A 23,064-nucleotide genomic window follows, 5' to 3' on the forward strand; every position below is an offset into this window, starting at 1 on the left:
AGGAGGGGGAGAGAGATACGAGAGAGAGAGAGATGTGTATAAGTAACTCAAGCCATATTTTATATTGGTTGCTACTACAATTTGGTTGCTTTATTATTAGATATTTAATAAGTATAATTAAAACTGCTTATTAGCATAGTTGACTTGCTAATATGTAAGTGTAAATAAAATCTGAGGTAGTTATTTGAAAATGTCACTAATGTACAGCATTAAAGTCAAGGTAGACCTTCAGTTATCAGTTAATGGATGACATTACATAGAAGATTCTTTGAAAATTACAATATTATAGAATTACTAATTGATGATCAAACTACTAAAATGATACAGTAAATTGCACAAGTAATTCTCTTTATTTGTTTAATATGGTTTGATTATATCATTAGGTATTTGTTAATTCATTCAGTTATAATAAAGAAAATATTCAACACCTTTAAATCAAATTCCTATCTTAAATAAAGGGGTACATTGGTCTTTGCAGTCTTAGATATATTGTCTGAAAAAGAAAAACAGAAAAGAAAAATAAGGCATGTTGTTGGTCATGGCTGATATGTTTTTCATACATAGATCTTGTGAAGGATGGGTGATGAGATGACCACTCATAGCCTGAGCTTCATAGATGGTGAGAAGATAAGAGAGAGAGAGGGGTATGAGTGCTAGAGGAATGAGATGGTTGAAGTGAATGGAGAGATGAGTAAAAGAGGGAGAGTGATCAGCAGATAGATGAGATGGGAGGGTCAGGGGTACGAATGAGTATCTGCAACAATAGGCTTGGCAGGATACAAACACACACACACATATATATATATCATATTGCATGGGTGCATTTAACCAAAAGTGACCAGGTCTTCTGCAGCACTACATATCACCAATCAGTATTCTCCTTTGCTTTCTCTGTAAGCTGCAACATCTTCTAGTCAGCCTTTACCACTTTGTCCTATGTCTTCCTTGGTCTTCCTTTTCCACAAGTTCCACTAATTTTGAGTGCACAGCTCTTCCTTATGTAGCAATCAACCTCTTGCATCAGGTTACCTTATGTTTGGCTGCTACGTTTGCTCCTGCCACGAAACTAGTCTGTAGCTTTCAGTAGATTGTGTTGTAAAAACCCTCCCAGTTTTCCTCTATGTTATAGGCTTCTGTGTCTATTGATAAAGAGAAGTTATTTTTCAGTGTTAGCATAACAAGGAACAAAATTCTTGTTTTAAGTGTTCTAGGACCCAGAAATGTACTGGAAGTTATTTTAGGCAAAAGGGGTTGTTTCAAAAAGTTACATTAGTAGAAACATTTCAGTGCCACATTAAACTGTTTTTGCTATAATTGCAGTACACACAAACAGAGAAATACACAGCCGATTTAGTATTATGCATATGAAAATAATGAAATTGGCATCATGAGACACTGTCTTTCAATAATTTTAATAACATAGCTGCAATGGAACGGCAAAGAGATATGAATCAGTATTTTCTCATAGACAGCTTTGTATCACTCTTTCTAGATTGCATTCATTTCTTGACGTAATGATAAAAATAATTGATAAGTTTTCATTTAAAAGGGATGATAAATATATATAACAGACTATAATTTTCAGAAAACTGCACTTTCTGTACTACCTGTGTGGAGGAGTACAGACTCTTGACAATGTAACTGTTCATGGAGAAGAAAAAAAAGAAAAGAAATTATGTAATTTTTTTGTCCTCTTTAGAACTTCCAACAATCTTGAATTTACACAGGTGCTGCCGTGTTATAAATGGGTTTACTGTCTTGCTACAATACTGGCCAGGAATCAATTTGTGTTGCTTAAGAACTAAGCTAAAAAGCATCTGATCAGGACTAACCTCCTTCCCAGTTGAGATCCTATCTAAACCACACTGTTAAAGCAGACATTCCTTCATTGTTTTTACTCCCTTTGTGAGGCCCTCCCTCTCCTATCCCTCATCAGTAATTTTTTTTTTGTCGTTTGTGTTGTAGTTATACTTGTCCTTATTTTGAGTGTGGCTGTTGCCAGTACTGCCGGACTGGCCCTCGTGCCGGTGGCATGTAAAAGCACCCACTACACTCTCGGAGTGGTCGGCGTTAGAAAGGGCATCCAGCTGTAGAAACTCTGCCAGATCAGATTGGAGCCTGATGCAGCCATCTGGTTCACCAGTCCTCAGTCAAATCATCCAACCCATGCTAACATGGAAAGTGGACGTTAAACGTTGATGATATTATCTAAAAATCTTGCCTCCTTTTTTTTTTTTTTTTTTACCACACAAAACCTATATGAGTGTCACCAAGAACAAGAAATGTTCTGTTCCTTTTCTCTTCATTACATGAAATTACCATTTCTAAAAACAATTAATCTTTACCATTGCTATGATCACATTGCAAAACACTTCTGCAATTCAGTAATGTTAGATTTTGCCTTACTATATTTCTAACCATGATAGGCAAATTCATGTTCATTTTGCATAATATACTGTCTGTCTCTTTTGATTTTTTCAATAACTGCCGTTTCCTTTCAAGTCCCAGACCAAACCCTTTCTTACCCAATCAACTTATTATGTCCATTTGCTATTAAGACACTTCCTGAACACATTTGTATGTTTTTGTTAAATTATATATTGTATGAGGTTTGGTATAGTCTTCTGTTATTGATTTCATTTGAATGGCATTTTTTGGCTTTTAAGTATTTGCAAGAAACACTTAATTCTTCCTCTTACTGTCATGTATGTGTGTTCAAAACTTATATCAGAAGATGTATCATTCAGAATATATGTAATATAATGATTACAAATGTTGACACAAGGCCAGCAATTTCGGGAGAGGGGCCAAGTTGATTACATCATCCCCAGTGCTTAGCTGGTACTTACTTTATTGGTCCCGAAAGGATGAAGGGCAAAGTTGACCTCAGCAGAATTTGAACTCAGAGGGTAAAGACAGACAAAATGCTGTTAAACATTTTGCTTGGCATACTAACAATTCTGCCTACTCACCGCCTTGTAACTATCATCATCATCATCATCGTTTAACATCCATTTTCCATGCTGGTATGAGTTGGACGGTTTGACTGGGGACTGGCAAGCCAGTAGGCTGCCCCAGGCTCCAATCTTATCTGGCAGAGTTTTTACAGCTAGATGCCCTTCCTAACACCAACCACTCCAAGCATGTAGTGGGTGCTTTTTATGTGCCACCGGCATGGGAGCCAGTCAGGTGGCACTGGATGGTGCTTTTTACATGCCACCAGCACAGGAGCCAGTCGGTGGGGGACTGGCATTGACCATGTTCGGACTGTGCTTTTTATGTGCCACCAGCATGGGAAGCCAGTCAGGTGGCACTTGCATCTATATGTAATATATTATCTCAATATTATTAACAGGACCCTGTTGTTAAGAATTTCATTTCACAACCACAGAATGTGGAGTTTGATCTCACTATGTGGTACCTTAGGCAAGTGTCTTCTATTTTAGCCTCAGGATAACCAATACCTTTGTAACTGAAATTTCATAGATGGAAACTGTGTCTTGCATAGATTTTTTAAGGAATCAATATTTCAAAGCCTAGGATTATACCACCATATAGCCTATCCGCTGTCTGAGAAATGAACCCCATGATGTGGAGTGGCTGTTGTAGCAAGTGTTGCTGGCCATTCTCTGTGGTAACACCTTTGCAATCATGTCTGTGTGGTGTGGCTAAATATGCCATTTGTCCTGTGGTGCACAACCCATATCTCCCCCACCCCCTAGCCCTTTTCTTTGTTTCCTAGATGAGGTAGTTATAGTTTTTTTCCCCCTTGATAATTTGACCTTTTATACTTTTAATGATTTTCTTTCTTTCTTTTCTTCCTGTAAAAATGCATTGTGAATAAGATTAGTGATAAACTGTTATCACCAATTCATAGCAAAATTTGCAGACAAAGCCTCACTGTCCCTTGCAGCAAAAAAGAATGTCCTTACTTGGGCAGCGCAGCAAGAAAAGTCCTTTAAGAGGAGAAAAGAACTTGCACAATACTACTATTTTGACAATATCCCTCATTGAAATGTAAAACAGCTCTTATTGAATTTGTAGTAGCAGGAATGATGCCTCCAGATGGGAAGCCCATGACATATGTTAGTCATAAATTTGCTGGTACTCAGAGAAATTGGAACAATATCTCATAGATAGATATCATCTGATTCATGCTGGCTGGCATGGATTAAGCATGAAGATGAAAAAGCTCAGTTAACATTAATTGTATAAATTAGCTCCTAAACATCCCTCGTCACATCTGCTAATCATGATCTCATTGAATGAGCCTCTTATCACTAACTTCTCCATCCTCTCTGGAGTCACTGTTTGATCATGTGATCCTCCATAGTGATGTTTCTAACAAGTCAAAATCCACTACTACTACTACTACCACCACAGCTGCTGCTACTACTACCACCACCACAGCTGCTGCTACTACTACTACTACTACTACTACTCGGTTATTTCCTGTTCCTCTCATGCTGTCAACACTACTAAATCGTGCTGTCCCTCACGACTACTTCATGCACAGCACAACACCACCACAGAACCACAAAAGAAATTTGGAAGCTACTAAGTTATAATATAAGACAACTTTCTCTGCTGGATTAATGTTATATTTTGTTTTTGTATTCTAAGTAGTTGCTTGTTTTGTTTTCTGTTCTGTTATTAATATGTAAACGTAACTAGTCAACATATGCACTCTGCGTCTGTCCACTCAAGTCGGTGATATAATTGTTTGCTAATGTCATTCTGTTGTTACATGCCTTTTGCATGTTTGCATGTGGTTCAGGACTTATATTGAACCGGTACTCTCAGGAAGACTTACCAGTTCAGTAAAAGAAATAGTTTGGGTGACATTGGTGAATCATGACCCTCCAGTGTGTCTGCAGATTTCATTGTTGAACTTATGTTGATGTCATTGTGAACATGGTAAAGCTTTAAATGAAGCTAACATTAATCACGGTAAAATAATTAGCCCCCCCCCCTCTCTATTTATTTATTTAAGGATTCCAATACTTTGAAATATATAGGGAGTATTTAACTGAAAGCTCTGCCTGTCTTGAACATAGGCTCAAAGCACAAATAACAAAGTTACATGTTTTTATTTTTAGCAGTTGTTTATGAGTATATCTAGTCAGTTCTACTTCATCAGACTGTATCATTGTTTATGACCAAATCTTAGAAATCATCTGTCATTCCATCATCTTCATCCAATCCTCTTTTGATTGATAATTAGCTGAATTAGTATGTCTAAAGTATAATCAAACAAATTTGTTTTCATCAAATTTAAAACCAAATAAAATTTTTATGTCTTTGCACATGCACGTTTTTACATCATCATCATCATCATTTAATGTATGTTGTCCATATTGTCATGGGCTGGACGGTTTGACCAGGCCGGCATGCTGGAAGGCTGCACTAGACTCCAGTCTGATTTGGCACGGTTTTCTGTGGATGGATGCCCTTGTTAATGCCAACCACCCCAAGTTTAATGGGTGCTTGGGTACTCTTTCTCCAACTGGAGTAGCCATGTATCTTTTCTTCTACAGCAAGCCACCTCCCTCAATACCATGTCCCCTCCTATCTAAGAAGTCATTGTCTTGCAAACTTGGTGGCTTCGCCAGTGCCTGTGCCACACAGAAAGTACTTATTACATTCTGTAAAGTGGTTGGGTTTAGGAAGGACATCCAGCCATAGAAACCATGTCAAAACTGATAGTGGGGCTTGTTGCAGTCCTCTGGCTTGCCTGCTCTTGTCAAACCATCCAACCATTGCTGGCACGGAAAAGAGATGATGATGGTGATGACTTTATCAAACTTATTGCATTTTGGCAAAAATATAATTTCATAATGTCCAGTCTGTTCTGTTAAAATATCATCATTTTTGGCCATTGTATCATATAGCATTAACAAAATTTCAAATATATGAAATTATGGTGTCCTTAAAAAAGAAAAAAGAAAAAAAGCTGCTTTTGAATTTTTTACTTGTAAACTTTCTAAAATTTGCTTAAAATTACACCATTAATGAGTGTCCTTTTTTTTTTTAATTCTAATTATTTTAGTTTTCAGTTTGCTTCAAGCAATTAAAATATTTTTGTATTTTTATATTTTTTTTTATAGGAAGCAATATTTCTGAAATGCTGCTGGTTCGTGTATAGATGAGTTTAAAATAAAACGTGAATCCCTCTCCATTACTGCCTGTATCATCTTTAGGCATTGCTAGACCTGCTGGTGCTGCTGTTGGCTGGTACTGTCTCACCATGGATCCAAACCACTGGAGTAATTACAATCAGCCCTACAGCCGAATTAACCATAATAGTACCATGCCCTCAGCCCACAGTTCCATTAACCGTTATGAACTGCCACTTTTGGATCAAGGAATCGGAACAGGTAAAAACATTTACTTCAAGAAATTTATAACTTTAAGCTGTAACACTCTTAATTATTTCTCAGTTTACATTCTGCAGATCAGCTTTTCTCATTTTTGCAACTCACAAGCATGTGTGCACTTTGTGCACATATTTCTCTCATTTTAGTTTCTTTAACATTTATAGACAATAATTTCATCTCTCTCTCTTTCTCTTATGAAATCTGTATTTACAAAAATTATGCAAAAATTGTCCCCATTATTACTATCATTATTGTTAATATTTAGAATTTAAGTAGAGAATGCTAACAGTAAAATGTTAATGTTTAAAATGTATTTACTATAATTAGGACATTTTGTAGTTGTATTGTTTAGTATATTATTTAACTAATTTAAAGTGTCCCCATGGTTTTAAAATTTAGCATTAATGAATGTTTTTCAATTAGAATCTTAAAAGAAAATGGGTGGATTTTTCTGCCTTTAATTTTGTATTATTCCGGTTTTGAAACAAACTTCATTTTCTGAACACAAATCAGATTTTTAAAAAATTCATTTTTTTTCTTTTCTCGTTTTTATTTTTAAATTGTATTTATTGTTCCCTGTGGCTTTTTAAAGAAAAGATAAAATAATTTGAACTTATTGCATCTCTACATTAAATATAGTTGGACTATGAAGTGGTCTAAATACCATGGTTTTAAATATTTGTTTCCTAAATATGTTCTAAAAGCAAATTATCTTGTTTTATTCTTCTGTAGAAATGCACTTCACATCAGCTGCATGTGAAAATTGCGCAGAACTCTTTTCAAAAGACTTAGATATTCAAGGTTCTATACTTCTATAAAACTTATGTTAAAAGATTCTTCAGTGGCTTGGTAATGCTACAGAAAGTTTTCATTGATACAATACAAACTAACATTTCTGTAAAAACAACAGAAAGTAACCAATAAGTTGATAAATAATTCAGTTTTCTAAATTCCTGATAATATTTAATTATTGTAAAGCTAAAGAACAAGGTGAGCTGGCAGAATGGTTAGCACTCTGGACCAAATGTTTTGCGGCCTTTCTTCTGGCTTTACTTTCTGAGGTCAACTTAGCCTTTCATCTTTATGGGGTCAGTAAAATAAGTACCAGTTGTGGACTGGGGTCAGTTTAATCAACTAACCCCTTCTCCCAAAATTTCAGGCTTTGTACCTGTTGTAGAAAGAATTGTAAGTGAATAGAACTTAAATTCAAGAGAACAGAGGCAGGAATGTGCCTTGAGAGATATGATTTTTTTCTCAAAAATTACTAGGAAGAAGTTGATGCTATGGAAGTCAAGAATCACTGTAGAGCTAAGCCAAGAAACGAAAGCCATTATTAAAGTGGTTCCAAGAAATCATCTTATAAGAAGATAAATATTAAGAAAGCGAAAATTAATTTGAACAAAAGCAATAGAGATTGCTGAGGAATGCTAATGGACAAAAGCAATGGAAGATATTAAGGAATTTGAAAAAAGTGAATAGGGAGTTCTAACATGCCATAAAAAAGATAGACAATTATTTGAAGAAAGAATGTAAAAGTGCAGGAGAAAATCAGCAGAAAAGAAGCATTTACCCCTAAATATAATAAGAAATTTCTAGAAAGTTAGAGGCCTAGAATCAGTTTTCTACAGGATAAAAATGGGCAACATATTGATGAAAGAAGTACTATTAAAAAAGCACGATAGTTTATATAGAAGAAGACTTGTAAGATACACAAACTCTGTATAGAATAGATTTGGTTAAAAAGAGATGATGAGTGATGGTTAGAAGAATATTGAGCTTTATTTGATAACCAGTTGATCTTGGAAGCAGGGCCTCATATCAGTGAGGAGGGCCGGTGTGCATCAATGCCGTCGAGAGGTAGGCTCTGAAATGGCGCGCATTCTGTCCTGATGACCCCATACACTTACTGGCTTCCAGTATGCGGAGCCCTTGACTGGTAGCACTTGCATGTGCAGGTTGTTTGTAAAACATATATACTAAAAGAGCTTGAGAAGTACCAAACATAATGGAAGCAGAACTAAGTTTGGCAGTTTTTGAAGTAGTGAAAGAAAAGAAGTACCATTGAACTGTAGGGAAACAGTTGATGAAGACACCTTTAAATTGCTTATAGAACAAAATTTGCAATTAGTTGAATAATTTATTAAGCCCTATGAAAGTGGCTGAAAGAAATGGGTGTACCTAAACATTATAGTCTTTCAAATATGAAACCTTTATTGAGAACAAGAAGTTACAGTAAGGACAAATATTGGGATGCCATATAATTTATGGTCAAGGAGTGAGACAAGTTTGCATATTTTCCTTGTACTTTTTAATGTGTATAGAGAAAAATATGTGGTAAGCAGGGTCAGGTGAGATAAGTGGGGGGGGGGGGTGTAAAATAGCAGTCAACAATCTGAGATAAGCGGATGACACAACATCGTTGATAGAAGTGCAAAGGTGAATTGGAATTAAAAGAAGCAAAGAAAAAAATTTCAGATTTAAATTTAAAAGAATTTAAGATGGAAGTAGTGGCTCATTTATTTTTACTTGGATGCAAGATTGAAAGAAGTGGGGAATGTCTGACTGAAAGTGAAAGGAGAATAGCCTCATGGGAAGGCTGCATTGATAGGACTAGAGAAGATTATCAAAGACAAAAGCACATCATAAATAACAGTGGGAAGACTGTCTGATGTCTCTGGATACGAATTAATAAGCAAGGTAGATGGAAAATTAATGCGTTTGAAATATGGTGCTGAAGACTACTGAGAATGTCATGGACAAAAAGAACAAACAGATCAGTACCACTGAAAGTGAAGGAAGCAGTGATTGTCAAAGATTAAAATTCCTTGGTCATGTATGAATCAATGGTGGATGACATCAGAGAAGCATTATGTCAGAACTGAAGATTCAAAAGGAGAAAGACAATTGCACATGGGTGGATAGATGGGGGTGAAAGAAGTAAGGCAACATTCTTGAATCAGCTCAGAATGTTTATGAGAAGGAGGTAGAATTAGAGATGGCAGTTATTAGTGCTTGTTTTAACCAAAATATTGTAGTTACCAGCTTTAAATGTAAAGAGCAACAAGAAAACCATTAAGCTGGTGCTTCAAAACAAAATTCTATTGTAATGTCTGCTCTGATTTGGTTACAAGACAAACTTCATTGGAAATGTATTACCAAAAATATCATCATTAATTAAAATGTGTTATAAAATTTAAAAAACAACCAATTATGTATTAAAAAACAAAAAACAAATAGTTTGACATTGTTCCATCCATCTTAGCATTTAAATATTTAATCATATTGGTTAAAATTTGCTGGAAAAAAACAAAAATTCCATTTGGTTTTATAAAAAGTGTAATAAGTTTTGAAGTTGACTTGGCTTTCATATCCACAGGATTATCGAAATGTACCAATAAATTTTTTTTTAACCTGTTAAATTGAATTAGGTACACCTTACTTCTACAAAAATTGGTCTTGTGCTCTACATAAAACATTTGATATTAGTTTAAACCAAACTATCTTTTATATTGCTTGGTTTTTAATTTTGCAACAGTCTATAAAAAATTAACTGTTTAAAAAAATTATATAAGGTATGAAATAACTATAGAGTGTGATAGGCTGTGTTTTTCCAAATCACACCGTTGGGCTTCTTCTTATATAAATGACATAATGATTGGTTAATTAACTGATAAAAAGATAAAATAATATTATGTATATTTTTTTCTTAAAAAACATATTCTAAAACAAGTCATCTTGTTTAATTCTTCTATAGATAAAATCAATTGTCTATCAGTTTCATATAAGTTAAAACAGACAATTATAACTTGGATAAATCATTGTGCAATTTAGGCAGAAAATGTTTATCTTAGGCTCACCTATATGTGCAAGCTGGAGCACAGTGTTTTTGTGGAAGACTTGGTGCTTTCCGTGCATTTAAATTTGTGTCTGTCTGTGTGTGTCTCTCTCTCTCTCTCTGGAAAGGGTGGCACTTCAGGGATGATATCATTTGTTATTGCAAGGGTTGCAAAGGGCCAGGACAGATATTGTTAGAATTTTTTTTGTCTGATGCTATAATAGTACTGCCAACCCACCAACTTGTTTTGACACTTATTTAATTGACCTTGAAATAAATGATCAACAGTAAATATGACTCCAGCAGGATTTCAACACAGCACAGAGTTGAAACAAATACCACAAATCATTCTAGCCAATATTTTTCCCTCCCCCAACACCATCATTTAACGTCCATGGCTTGGGCCATTTGACAGGGTCCAGTGTGTCCAAGGACAGTGTCACGCCTCAATGTTTACTCTGGCATGGCTTTTAAAGCTGGATATCCATCCTTACACCAACCACTTTACAGCAAGTACCGGTTGCTTTTCTCGTGGTACATGCACTATTGGGGCCTCTGTGCAGTTGGCAGGACTTGGAACTCTGGGGGGAGTGGTGGGGACAAGGGGACCACTATGAGGGATGAGAGACAGAGCAGGCACCTGTTGAGCGTACTCTACTGCATGGATACTCACATTGTGTGTGTGTGTAAAATAAAACAAAAGGAATAGAGGTGGTGCTGTTGCATTTATTTATTTATAATAGATGCAAGAGAGCCATTTTTATTTTCTTTGATTTGTTTTATTTTATATTCTGCAATGACTGCTCTATTCTGTAAATCAGTACATTACCTGGATTTTCAATTTTTTTAAATACAATTCCTTGTAACATTTAATTAAAAATGCAATGGGATTTTTTGAAACATTGAATCGCTGCAGGGGCCTAGTAGAGTGAAATAGGGACCAGAAGGGCCCATAAGTAAAAAATGGTTGAGGGCCACTGGTTTAAAACATCAATTACCATTCAGTTCATTTAGAGATTGGGCAAAAATGAAGAACAAACAAGATAACTTGTTTCAAATCAAATACACATTAATATTCAAAAATTATGTTTAGTACATTTAAAGTTTGTTACAAGTAACTACCGTCTTCCTTTCATATTTTGAATTTAAAGTATATATCCCATCATGCTCTTGCCTTCAGTTTTCAAACCCTTTGAAAACCTAACCCTGACACGTTTTTTATTTTTAATATTAAAGCTTTTAGTTTTGTTAATCTTAACAAGTTAAAATTTTCTTTATAGCAATTGTCAGTTGTCATAGTAACTAAATAATAAAATATGAGTTTATATAGAGCTGGGTACTGGCTGAGCACTTTTATTCATTCTGGTAGCCAGTATTTTGTTTTCAATTATATTTTGGTTAGTTAGAGTAGGTATCATTATGAATTTTTGAAAATATTTAAATGTAATTTCTACTGTGCTTTTAAGAAACATTTTGATGCCTCATTTGTGAAATTTGAATAAATATTTTAGGAAATATGACAACTTGAATGGTCAGTGAAATGGTCAAGATTTTGCCTAACTTGCGTAAATGAATAAGTAGCTATATTTGTGATGTCATAACTTCGAAACTGAGGTGTTAATCAGTTTCAAATTACACAAATTAATAGTGACCATGGTATAGTAAGTTGCTTAATTTTTTTTCAGTTTCTTGGAAAGAAAACTTTTTTTTTCCCCGACAATATTTGAAATATGTAAAACCTATTTTGTTACATGTAACAAATGGTTGGTTTTTGCAGTGTTTTCATTCCTAGCTAAATCTAAAACTACAAACCTTAGAAACTTGAGCTTTGGCACCTTTGTAGTAAGTTTGGAGGTAAATAAATCATGAGATTTTGGGACATGGCAGCATTTCTATAAAATTTTAATTCGACCATTAAAAATGACTATAAATAGTGGAATTTCGGATCAGGATGCCCACATAAGTTGCATTTTCTTAGTTTTGACAGGGATTTTCCCCATTTTTTTCTCACCATGGCCTTGGAAATGAAGAGGGGGAAGCTTCTTATGAAAAAAAAAAAAAGATAATTAAATGAAATTACAGCTATTGCAAGCATTTCATATGCTTATATTGTGATCTGTTATCTGCAGGGGGCTCAGTTTTGATACACTGGTACAGGGTATAAAACTGAATCTTCTCCAAGTTTGGAGCTTTACAATAAATTTAATAAGTATCCTTGGAGAGTTCTGTGGAGGGGGTGATACACACACAATTTGACCACACAAAAACCCTTTTTTTTTGGTACATCATTTTCATGATAAAATACCAATTTTCTTTGGGAAATTATATATCATTTGAAAGTACTGGATGTGAACTTTGTTCTCATATAGTTTTAATCCAAATCTGACATTTACCCAAGATGTCAGGGTCCCTCAAACACCCTGGTGTTTCCACCCATTCACAAAGTTTATCCCATATTTTTTTTTTTTTTTTGACTGCTGAATGCTAGCTCTCGATCTAGTTCAATGCTCTTGAGCACTATAGCTCAAGTTGTGTTAATAATCGTATATGCAGGTAGAGGATATTTTAATATTTATTTTTATATAAATCTTGGTGATAGGTCAAATAATCGTTACGAAATATAAAAGTGAAAATCACATACTGCATTCACTAGTGAAAATGTAAACAGTGTGACAAAAATATCTGACTATATTTAAACCGTGGGAAAAAAGTTTTAAAAATCACATAGCCTACAAAATAATATTCATTGTACAATATAATTTTTATTGATGAAAATATAGACCAATATTTCTTTAAGAAATACAAAATTCGAAGAATATGCGCAAGGTAAAAATTCATTGGTCACTTAGTACAAAGTGATAGGGAATAAACAGTATTATCAATATGATGATTACATGCTAATTTTGGACTCTAGAGGCCCTATTTAACTCAATTTAGTGCGAATTCTTGTAGAAATATGTTTACTTAGCAATTAATTTGTTCATTTCTTGAAATTCTGGATCAAAATTGATATTTGAATCCTTGAATTCATCTTCCTCTTGCTAATTCTTGTCAAATATATGATATTTTAAATTAAAAATCTGAAGTTAGATAACTTTTGAAATTCAAAAACATCTTCAACAGAAGTAAATTTTTGGCATTCAAAATTGTTTCATTAGCAAATAAATATTTATGTCACACTAAATATTCTCATTCCTGTTTGTGGTTTAATGGTTGAATTTTGTTGGTTGTATTTGTGAGTTTACAAGACTCCTCAGTAGCTAAGTGCATTCAAAATACAATTCTGTCAGTAATTTTTAAACTGTTTGATTTAAATATTTTAAAGTAATGAATACATCATATCTCTGCTGTACATTAATTTCTTAATAAAACCTGTTCTAAGAACAATACTTTCTCTGTCAGGGAATTAGTAACAGCAAAAAACTTTTTCTTGGTTTTCCCTAAGCATTTGATATTGAAGTAATTCAGAATACTTTGTCAGATTCACTAAAGTAAAAATATAAATTTTAATCGTTAGATCACTGTAAACAACCAGTAATTGTAGTATTTGTTTGACAATTCTGAAGTTTTAAATTCATAAAAAGCTGGGTTAATGATGTCTATTTTAAGATTGTATTTCTACCTTGGCAAACAAATGTTACTTCATTCTTAATACTGAGTAATTATCAGACTCTGTATTTAAGAAAAGTTTAATCTTAATTAAGGAATTTGGTTAAGAGGATGTCAAAGGTTTTGCTGATATGAATAATAATAATAATAATAATCTGGGTTTAGTTATAAAATGTTTTATGTGAGGTATACATGTCCATCACTTTTTCTTTATTTTTATATATTTTAAAGTAGTTTGTATAATGAAGTACTTCCTATTGTGGAAATATAACAAAGTTGAATGTATGAGCAAAATGCGGCCCCTTAACTTGTCTAGTGGGGCTGTAACTGCAAATAACTAGTTCAGTCCTGTCCAACTGTTGCCCAACCTGGAAAGCACACATAAAATTCTGGTGATGATGCTCTTTCATCTCACTCATCTCCTCTCAAAATGTGTTTCTAAGGCTGCAGGTATTGTTAATTAAGCGTAATTGCATGTTGCACTTACTTACAAACAAATAAAGTAATATAGTAGAGCTAAAAAAATTAATTAAAGTAATGTAGTAGAGCTAAATGACATGGTTTCATTCTTGTTCCCCCCCCCCCTCAAATTCTTGGAAATGCTGAAGACTAAATACAGTATTTAGTTGCATCTCTTCTTGTTGTGAGTTTAACTTTGCCTATCATATTTCCTGTGCCTGTAAAATGAATAGCAAGGTCAATGAAAAACTGGCTACACACTCTCCTCCCAACTTTTGCTAGACTCTACAAGAATCTAAAATCAATAGTGGCTTTTTATTATTAAAAATATTAATGATGTATAAATTATTAATTTGTGCGCACATCTGTTTGTTAGTGTGTATGTATAGTTGTGTCGTCTGTCTGATTTGGTGTATACCTCTGACATATAACTGAAATACAGTTCACATATCCTCTCCTCCTTTAAAATTCTCTGGAATTTTCTCCTAGTCACAAGTTTCTTGCAGTTGTCAATCAGATCCTCAGAAACTTAAATTGGTTATCATCTGTGTTTGCCTTGTTTGAGAAACCCTACAATGGTCGGGGCTACTGTCCCTCTCACTTCTTTGTTTAATAAAAAAAATGTATGTGTGTAGATATAGATTAATAGATAACTAGATGCACATTTTCTAGTTATTTGAACAGCTCTTCCATTATTCATAGTTAAAAATCAAGCTAACTTAACCTTGAAATCGTTTCATTCTACCATTGTCTTCATGACTTTTTCAATCTTAATATAATGCTGCAATGCTACAGACAAATCTTTCATAAGAAATCTATTAACATGGAAATTCTAAGTTTCTTTTTCATTGCTTTTATATAAAATTTCAAATTGCTTAAACAGAAATGTTTTCATAAATAAAAGTTATGAGGAATATAAAATGAAATAAAATGAAATAAAATTGAAAATACGTCAAAAACTAAACTTAAAATATAAAACTTAATTAAAATTCAGGTTTAAAAGAAAAAATCTTTATATTGTAATTTGAATTAATTTGAATTCTCCTGTTATTGAATTTTGGTTTATCTTTAAATCTTAATATTTTATTTTCTAAAGTCTTATAAATATGAAAAAAGATTTGAAGTGTTCATCTATGGCAAATATATTTATTGTGAGTGTTATACTTATGTAACATAACAGTATTGACTAGATGATGGTGCAACTAATGAGTTAAGCATTTTGTCAGACTGGTTTCAGTCCCTACTTTGTGCAGTTTCTTAACCCTTTAGCATTCCGATTACTCTGTCAAATGTAACATATAACATTCGCAATGATTTGAATTAATCATGCATTATCTTGTAGCTTTGAGATTTCTATGGTGTGGTCGCTTATGTTTTGAATGATATTGTTAGATAGATGTGGGAGGCCATATCTGGTTGGTTTGAACATAAAAACAAGTAGAAAAATTTGGGCTGGATATGTCTGGTTTAAATGCTAAAGGGTTAAGCACTTGGGTTGTTAATGTCATTGGATAAGGCCAGAATGTCAGAATTATTTTATTGTTGAACTCTGTAGGACACTTCAACCATACTTAGGCATATAACAGGCTGAAATAAAAGCAAAAATACAGATATTTAGTGTTATATGAATACGAGATAAATGTAAATAAAAAAGTATAGGATGTGTGTGTTTCATCAGTCACAACCATCATCCGTTTACGTCAGTTTTTCCATGCTCTCATGGGTTGAATGAGTATTCTCTAATGCCTTGTTCCATTCTCGTCTTTTTCATGAAGTTTACTATCCTCAGATTGATCTTCATCACTTCCTATGTCTCCCTCTTCCGTAAATGTCTTCTACTTGGGGCTACTTGGCACTTCTTTACTCAGCTATCATCCTCATCTGTGCCATACATCTATATTGACATAGTCTTTCTTGCACACTACAGCCAATTCCACTTCTATCCAGTTCTTCTCTTAGCGCATTTATGATCATTTACACTCAAATTTACATTTAAATTTCGAACCATTCAATTAACACTAAATTTAAATTCTTCGTTAACACTAAAATTATGCCCTCAGTGGAAGATATTAACTTCATTCTTTCTAGCCCTTTGCACATCCTTTGCATTCAGTGCTTGTGTTTTGCTCCTGTGCTATATTGCACTTTGCATACAAATATCAAACAATCTGTTCTTCACCCAAAGAGAGAAGTCCCTAGTTTATAACTCCTTGAACCTTTCCCACGGTTCTTATTTCATTCTCATTCTAGCTACTCTGCCATCAGAACATTCACCTCCACTACTGATTATGTCACATATATTAGTAGAAGCTATCAATTACTTCTATGGAACCTTCTGGGTATTTGAAACAATTTATTTCAGAGGTCACTTTCTGCTAACTATTCACATGCATATACGACATAAGCCACACCTGCTTGTGATTTTATTCCACCTGTGCAGCTATTGTTTACATTCAGCACACAGTATGGAATCATTATCAATTCCATTTCAGCATATTGAGCTGGGCCACTTCCCAGATAGCAATTAGAGTCTTGTCATTTCGGTGAAGGGAAACTTTTGTCTTGTCTGCTAAGTTTAAAGTTTTTTGATTCTTCATTTTGTTTCCAGACTTGTCTCTTAATTTTTATGGCTTCATCATTCCATTACCATGTTGCCTTCCAGCTGATTAACACCTTGCTCCACCTATGACTTGCTGCAGGCTCAAACCCCTATTTCCTCTATTTCCTCTTCATCGCGTGCCACCTAGTACTTCTCTGAGTCTGTCTCACTCTTATTCTGAAGCTACTGATCCTGGTCTATGCCGTGTGTTCATTCTTTAATGAAAGAGGTTTAAGTGTTTACAATCACTTGTTTGTCTTATTTCCTGCTCAATATGAAGTTTATCTGACTCGTGCTCGCCAGATTAAGAGCTGACAAAGTGGCTGAAGTAAGTGGCAAAATTGTGCCACACAATTCCAGGAAGCTTACTTCATCTCCATTCTTTGTTACATATCCCTAAGCTTCATGTACATTAGAGTAGCAATCTTGATGTTACCAACATGTCTGTTGAGGTCACCAGTTATAGTAACTAGATTCTCAAATAAATAGGGCTTCAATCGTGAGACATCCTTAGGCTACTGGTGAAGTGAAGGATGAGCTTACGAAAATCCTGAAAAAGAAAAGAAAAAAAAAAGCTAAAAATCATAAAAATTATTTAAAAGTAACGATAAAATAAATTACTGTAAAGGATTTTATATGTTTGACCATAACAATTGCAATGTAACAATGCACCAATGGCAGGTGTTGGTCACCGACTATTGTATTATAAAGAGTTTTGATTGCATTGCTTTATAAATAATAGCAACCAATGAGTCGTAAGTATTCATGAATGAATGCATTTAATACTTTGGGAGTAAAACACCAATCTAAGCTATTAGCACAATTTAACTTGATAACCTTAGACAAATCACCTGCTGGAAATAACAGCCAAACCCCTATCATTTTATACCATGCCCAGATTATTGTCAAATGTAAAGCTTATTTATTGTTTTGAATTAATCCTGCATTATCTCCTAGTGTTGAGATTATGATGATGTGATTGCATATTTTTAGAATGACATAGTAGGGTAGGCGTGAGAGGCCAGATACGGCCAGTTTGAACATAAAACCAGGTAGAATATTTGGGCTAGATATGGCTGGTTTAAATGCTAAAGGGTTAAAAAATACTTATGGAATGGCACATTGGATGTTTAGTTCTAGATGACCTGTCTGCAAAAAAAAAAAAAAAAAAAAACCCTGTTCACAGAATGGTAATGATTATAAGGCTGCTCATTCAGGTTTGATCTGGGACTACACAACAATCATAATCTGGCCATATCCAGCCCAAATATTCTACCTGTTTTATGTTCAAACTAGCCAGATCCAGCCTTTCACACCTACTCTACAAAGTCATTGTAAAAATAAACGATCACATTGAAATCTTGAAGCTACGAGATAATGCATGATTAATTCAAGACAGTTTTAATAAATAAGCTTTACATTTGACAAAGTAATCTGAATGCTAAAGGGTTAAATTAAATCTTTGTTGTATTTTATAAGATTTGTATGATCATTTTTTTCATAAACTTTAGATTAAATCATCATCATCATCGTTTAACGTCCGTTTTCCATGCTGGCATGGGTTGGACAGTTCGACACAAATTAGTGTGGTTGTCAGAAATTCATCTAAACTCTTTGTATCACATGAGTGCCAGAGGATTAGAGGGAGACACTTTGTAGTCTCTTTATCTAAGCTTTTCTTCTGCAAGGTTTTTTTCACTAGTTCAGCTATGAGGGCTCTGTATTTGGTATGCAGAAGTTCCCATGGATAGCTGTCTTAAACCCCTCTGATATGGGCTAGATGATTGTAATAATCAAGAAGAGACATTCCCTGCCTTTGTACTGTAACCATGCTTTCAACTGCTACAATAACGACTGGCCTGTTTGTTGGGTCTATTTAGGGCAGGCTCTCTCTTTTCTATGCATCTTTTGTTTCAGCATTAGTGAAGGCAAGTACATCACAGTAGTTCCATACACATTTCTCTTGAACAAAGGCTTAATTCTTTCTGGTACACTGCTTTGCAACCCAGAGCATTTTATGCCTCTGATCCGCATTGTAGAACCTGCAAACCTCTTACTTTTGGCTTCTCCTCTTGTTATGTCTACTTCGTCTTCTAGTAAACAGATACTGGTTTTTCTCTCATTTTTTTTTCTTCCAGTCTTTCCAACCTCTTAATTTTTATGGCTCTATTGATTCACACTGTTCCTCATGCCTAGCTTGAACCTTGCACCAGGCACAGACCTGGGCTGTTGCTCGAAACAGGTCTCTAAAAATTCCCTGTTGTCTTCCATCTCCTCTTTTTGCCAGTCATATACACCAGCCAATCAAAAAGTACTTCCGCTTCTATAGTTTCCTTCACCAGATTGTCTGTCTTGCTCTTTTTGTATCTTGAGGGTTGCTGATCACCAGTCAATATTGTGTGACTCATTATTCTCCAAGGCAAGCCATAGTATTCACAGCCAGTTGCATATCTTGTTTCCTGATGAATATGTGGTCTATTTTGGTTTGCATGTTTGCCTTAGTTGCAGACAATCAAATGGTCGGTCACGTTCTTGAAGTTAGTGTTGCAAATAGTTAGGTCATTTGCATCACAGCAAATGGAGCTTTTATTCTTCTCTGTCCCTTACCATATCCATAGCCTGCATGTACATAGAAGAAGCATGTTTAATAAGGACAACAGTCATGATAACAAAGTTGCTTTCATTTGTCAGTGAAATAGTCTGCAAGTGGGCCTTATAAAAAACCGTCCATTCATTCACCTGTCACCCTTCATTGTAGTTCACACGCAGAGACGTCACCCTCATGTTGTTTGTGACAAAGCTTAATTATTCTATCGCACACACTGATAAACCTCAGCCACCTTATCTGTCAATAATTTGCCTACTCCCACTCACTCCTCGTTGGTACCCACCCAAGAGAATATGCAACTCTGTTCCTTGTCGTGAAGAGTCTAGTTCAGCTTTGGCTTCATCTTGCTTGTTGTACAGATCATAATTGGCTCTGCTCCAGCCCCTCTATAATCTCTTATACATATAAACTTTTGTTGTGCTTATGTAAACAGTGACAGTGAAAGAGGTGAGGACTTTCTCTTGGAAGGTGAATAAATGATTTGATGTTTGTCTTCTGCGTCTCGAAAATAGAGAGTGTGTGTGTGGTTGTTTTGTTGGTGGCCAGTGGGTTCTCGTATGACCAGTTGTTTTCATGTACTAAATTATTTGTACAGCCGATCACTGATTACCTTTGGATCTGGAGAAGTGGGGGCATGCACATAAACACATGCACACACTGCAGTAGTAGTAGTAGTAGTAGTAGTGTGTTAAGAGGGGTGTTTACTGAATACCACACGTGGTAGCAATTGGAGATCAGGACTATATTCTTGATACTAGTAGCTAAGGGGATGCATCATGTATGATTCACGATACACTTTTATGGGATTGGAGGTGTGTATGGGGGGGACAGGTTGCTGAGAAAGAAACATTTCCCCCCACCTCTTGGCAGTATGTAGATGTAAAATCTGCTTTCTCTTGATGGAATCTTTTTGCAAAACACCAGACACAATGAAAGTATATAAAATCAACAAATATAATTTGTTTGTTTATGTAAAAAAAAAAAAAAAAAATCAATCTCCCTGTTCATTGAGGGGTTTCTGTCTTTTGAAGGTAGTGGCCTATAGAGCCACTCCTTAACTCGCTTTATGGTATCTTGAGAAACTACATAAGACTCGCAACCATTGGTTTCAACGGCTGCTTCATTCAGCATATGCATTCCTTCAGGTCCAAGGGACAAGGAAAACTCCATTTCCTTATCCTGTCTTAGCTGGAGGATTCAGGATGAAGGAAATGAGCTGGAACATTATTATCAAGGCTCTTCCTTTTAAAAACGAGCCTTATACATGAGCGAAAAATGACAATCAGCCGTATTTAGAAGGCACCACTGTCTTACCCATTCAGTATCGTTGCATCTCAATGGTCAAACATGTTTTTGCATTTGTGAAACTTTTAGCAATGCAGATCTGTCAGGTTCTTAGTAACAAATATTCCACCTTTATGACAGTATTTTCTGTATACTTTTATCTTTTGTTTGTATGCTTAACCTGTGTGTGTATGTGTGTGTTATTCTTGTAGGCGTATATATATATGTTTAAGCATATGTGGTGTATTTATGTTGTCTACCAATCTAGATTCATAGATTCAAAACACAGCATACACTGTAGGGAATGTCCTTCATCTTTCGGCTTACCGTTACAGTGACTACCAATAGCACCATATTCTTTGATGTTGCTGAGTAATAATGCCACACATTGCGCACGCTTTTCTCTTCCTTCTTATCAGTGAAACCAAGGGAGCTAAAATCACTCTAACTGTACATTGACTATACCATTTGCTAACGGTGGTTTGCCTTCACTTTTTTTCACATACCTCCACCCTACCTATGGCACACACAAGCTCATGTGCTATTCTCTCAACCAAAATTCCTGCTATGAATGCATCCATATAAGCTTCATTCTTTAACTCTAGCATTCAGATTATTCTATCAAATGTGATGCTCATTTATTCAAATTATTTTCAAGTAATCACACATTATCCAAGTAGCCTTGAGATTTTAATGATGTGATTGTTTATTTTTAAAATGACATTGTAGGCTAAGTGTAAGTGGCCAGTTTGTGCATAAAACAGGGAGAATATTTGGGTCAGATATGGCTGGTTTGAATACTAAAAGGTTAAATCTATGCGATAAAATTTTTTTTCTTTTACATGTTTCATCCCCAAGGCTGTGGCCATGTTAGGACACCATATAATTTTTGTTTGGAAAAGTTTTTGATCTTGGTAGAATTATTTAGGATATGTATATTTGAATAATTCTTGTAAGGTTCTAAATGTTGGTAAGGATTAGCATGTTACTTCTGAAGATAGTTTTGTTTATCGCTGGCATTTCATATTGTATACTTGCTGAAAGATACGGGATGTGGTCATTTGTCATTATCTTATATTCTAAAATGGTTCAAAGCTTGTAGGTTATGGAATTAAGCTGATAATGGCATTTGTAATATAGTATGCACGAGCACTGCTATAAAAACTAGTGGCAGCTTAAAAAGCTTAAATGATGTTGCACAGCATCTGATAAAAGCTTGTTAATATTAGTTGGGAATATCATATGAAAATAAAGAATGTTTTAGAAATCTTGTTGGATGCAACTTTTCATTTGTTATGGAGAGAATTAGGGGAAAGTGGATTATAGAAGTGAAGTATACAGTTTAAGAACATAAATTGCTGATCCGTGTTGAAAAATCGAACGTTCTGTATCTGGTTTGAAATCATGCTGCATAGCTTTTTCCTAATTATATGGTGCAGGAATAGCTGTGTAGTTTAAAAGTTTCCTCTCCAACCTCACGGTTTAGGGTTCAGTCCCACTGCATGGCACCTTGAGCAAGTGTCTTCTACTATAGCCTTGGGCCGACCATGATCTTTTGAGTGGACTCAGTAGATGGAATTTGAAAGTAGCCTATCGTGTGTGTGTTTTTATGTCTCCTTGTCTTTGCATCACAATGGTTGTAAGCGAGTGTCACCATCATACAAGCAGTGTCTTTCATTTCCATTCTTTTGTGCAAACATGTCTGGCTGTGAGGAACAGTAAGGGCATCTGGTTGTAGAAAATCTGCCTCAGTGAATTCCATCTGACCCATGCAGGCATGGAAAAGTGGGCATTAAAATAATGATAACGATGTCCTTTCTATGCTAACAGAATCTTTTAACAAACTTAGTTAAATGAATGTTTGAAATGAGCTTGAGAGGATAATTTTAATTCAAATGCAATCATGTTAAATTTCTAAGAATTGAGTCAACTTCATAAATTCATGTTTAAACCAAATCTGATGCCCAACATGGTTGTGTGGTTAAGAAGTTTGCTTCATAACCACATAGTTGTAGGTTCCGTCACAGAGCACAGCACCTTGGGCAAATGAGTTCTACCGTAACCTTGAGCTGACCAATGCCTTGTGAGTGAAATTTGATTGGCAGAAACTATATGGAAGTCCATCATGTGAGTGTGTGTGAATGTTTCTGCACATCTTCACATTGTTATCGTGTGAGCAAAAATGGTGATGGTGTTTATATCTGATAAATAACACATCCCATAGCTTGGCAACGTTGTAGCCTGCACAGACCAGTGGAGCAAAATTATCTTGAAAAAGAAGTAAAGGTTGGAA

The 23,064-nt window shown here is 34.9% G+C and overlaps 1 protein-coding gene across 14 annotated transcripts in view; it reads left to right on the top strand.

Annotated features, from left to right (window-relative positions):
• Positions 1-23,064, top strand: part of LOC106877154 (uncharacterized) — a 125,087-nt gene that overhangs the window by 21,113 nt on the left and 80,910 nt on the right. For all 14 annotated transcript variants that reach the window (XM_089359250.1, XM_089359240.1, XM_089359244.1 and 11 more), the window contains one exon: positions 6,108-6,377. In XM_089359250.1, coding sequence (XP_089215376.1) covers positions 6,248-6,377 — 130 coding nt within the window. In that variant the 5' untranslated portion in view covers positions 6,108-6,247. The remainder of the gene's footprint in view (positions 1-6,107; positions 6,378-23,064) is intronic.

This window comes from Octopus bimaculoides, chromosome 11, assembly GCF_046866305.1.
Source record: "Octopus bimaculoides isolate indiv1 chromosome 11, ASM4686630v1, whole genome shotgun sequence".
Lineage (NCBI taxonomy): Eukaryota > Metazoa > Mollusca > Cephalopoda > Octopoda > Octopodidae > Octopus > Octopus bimaculoides.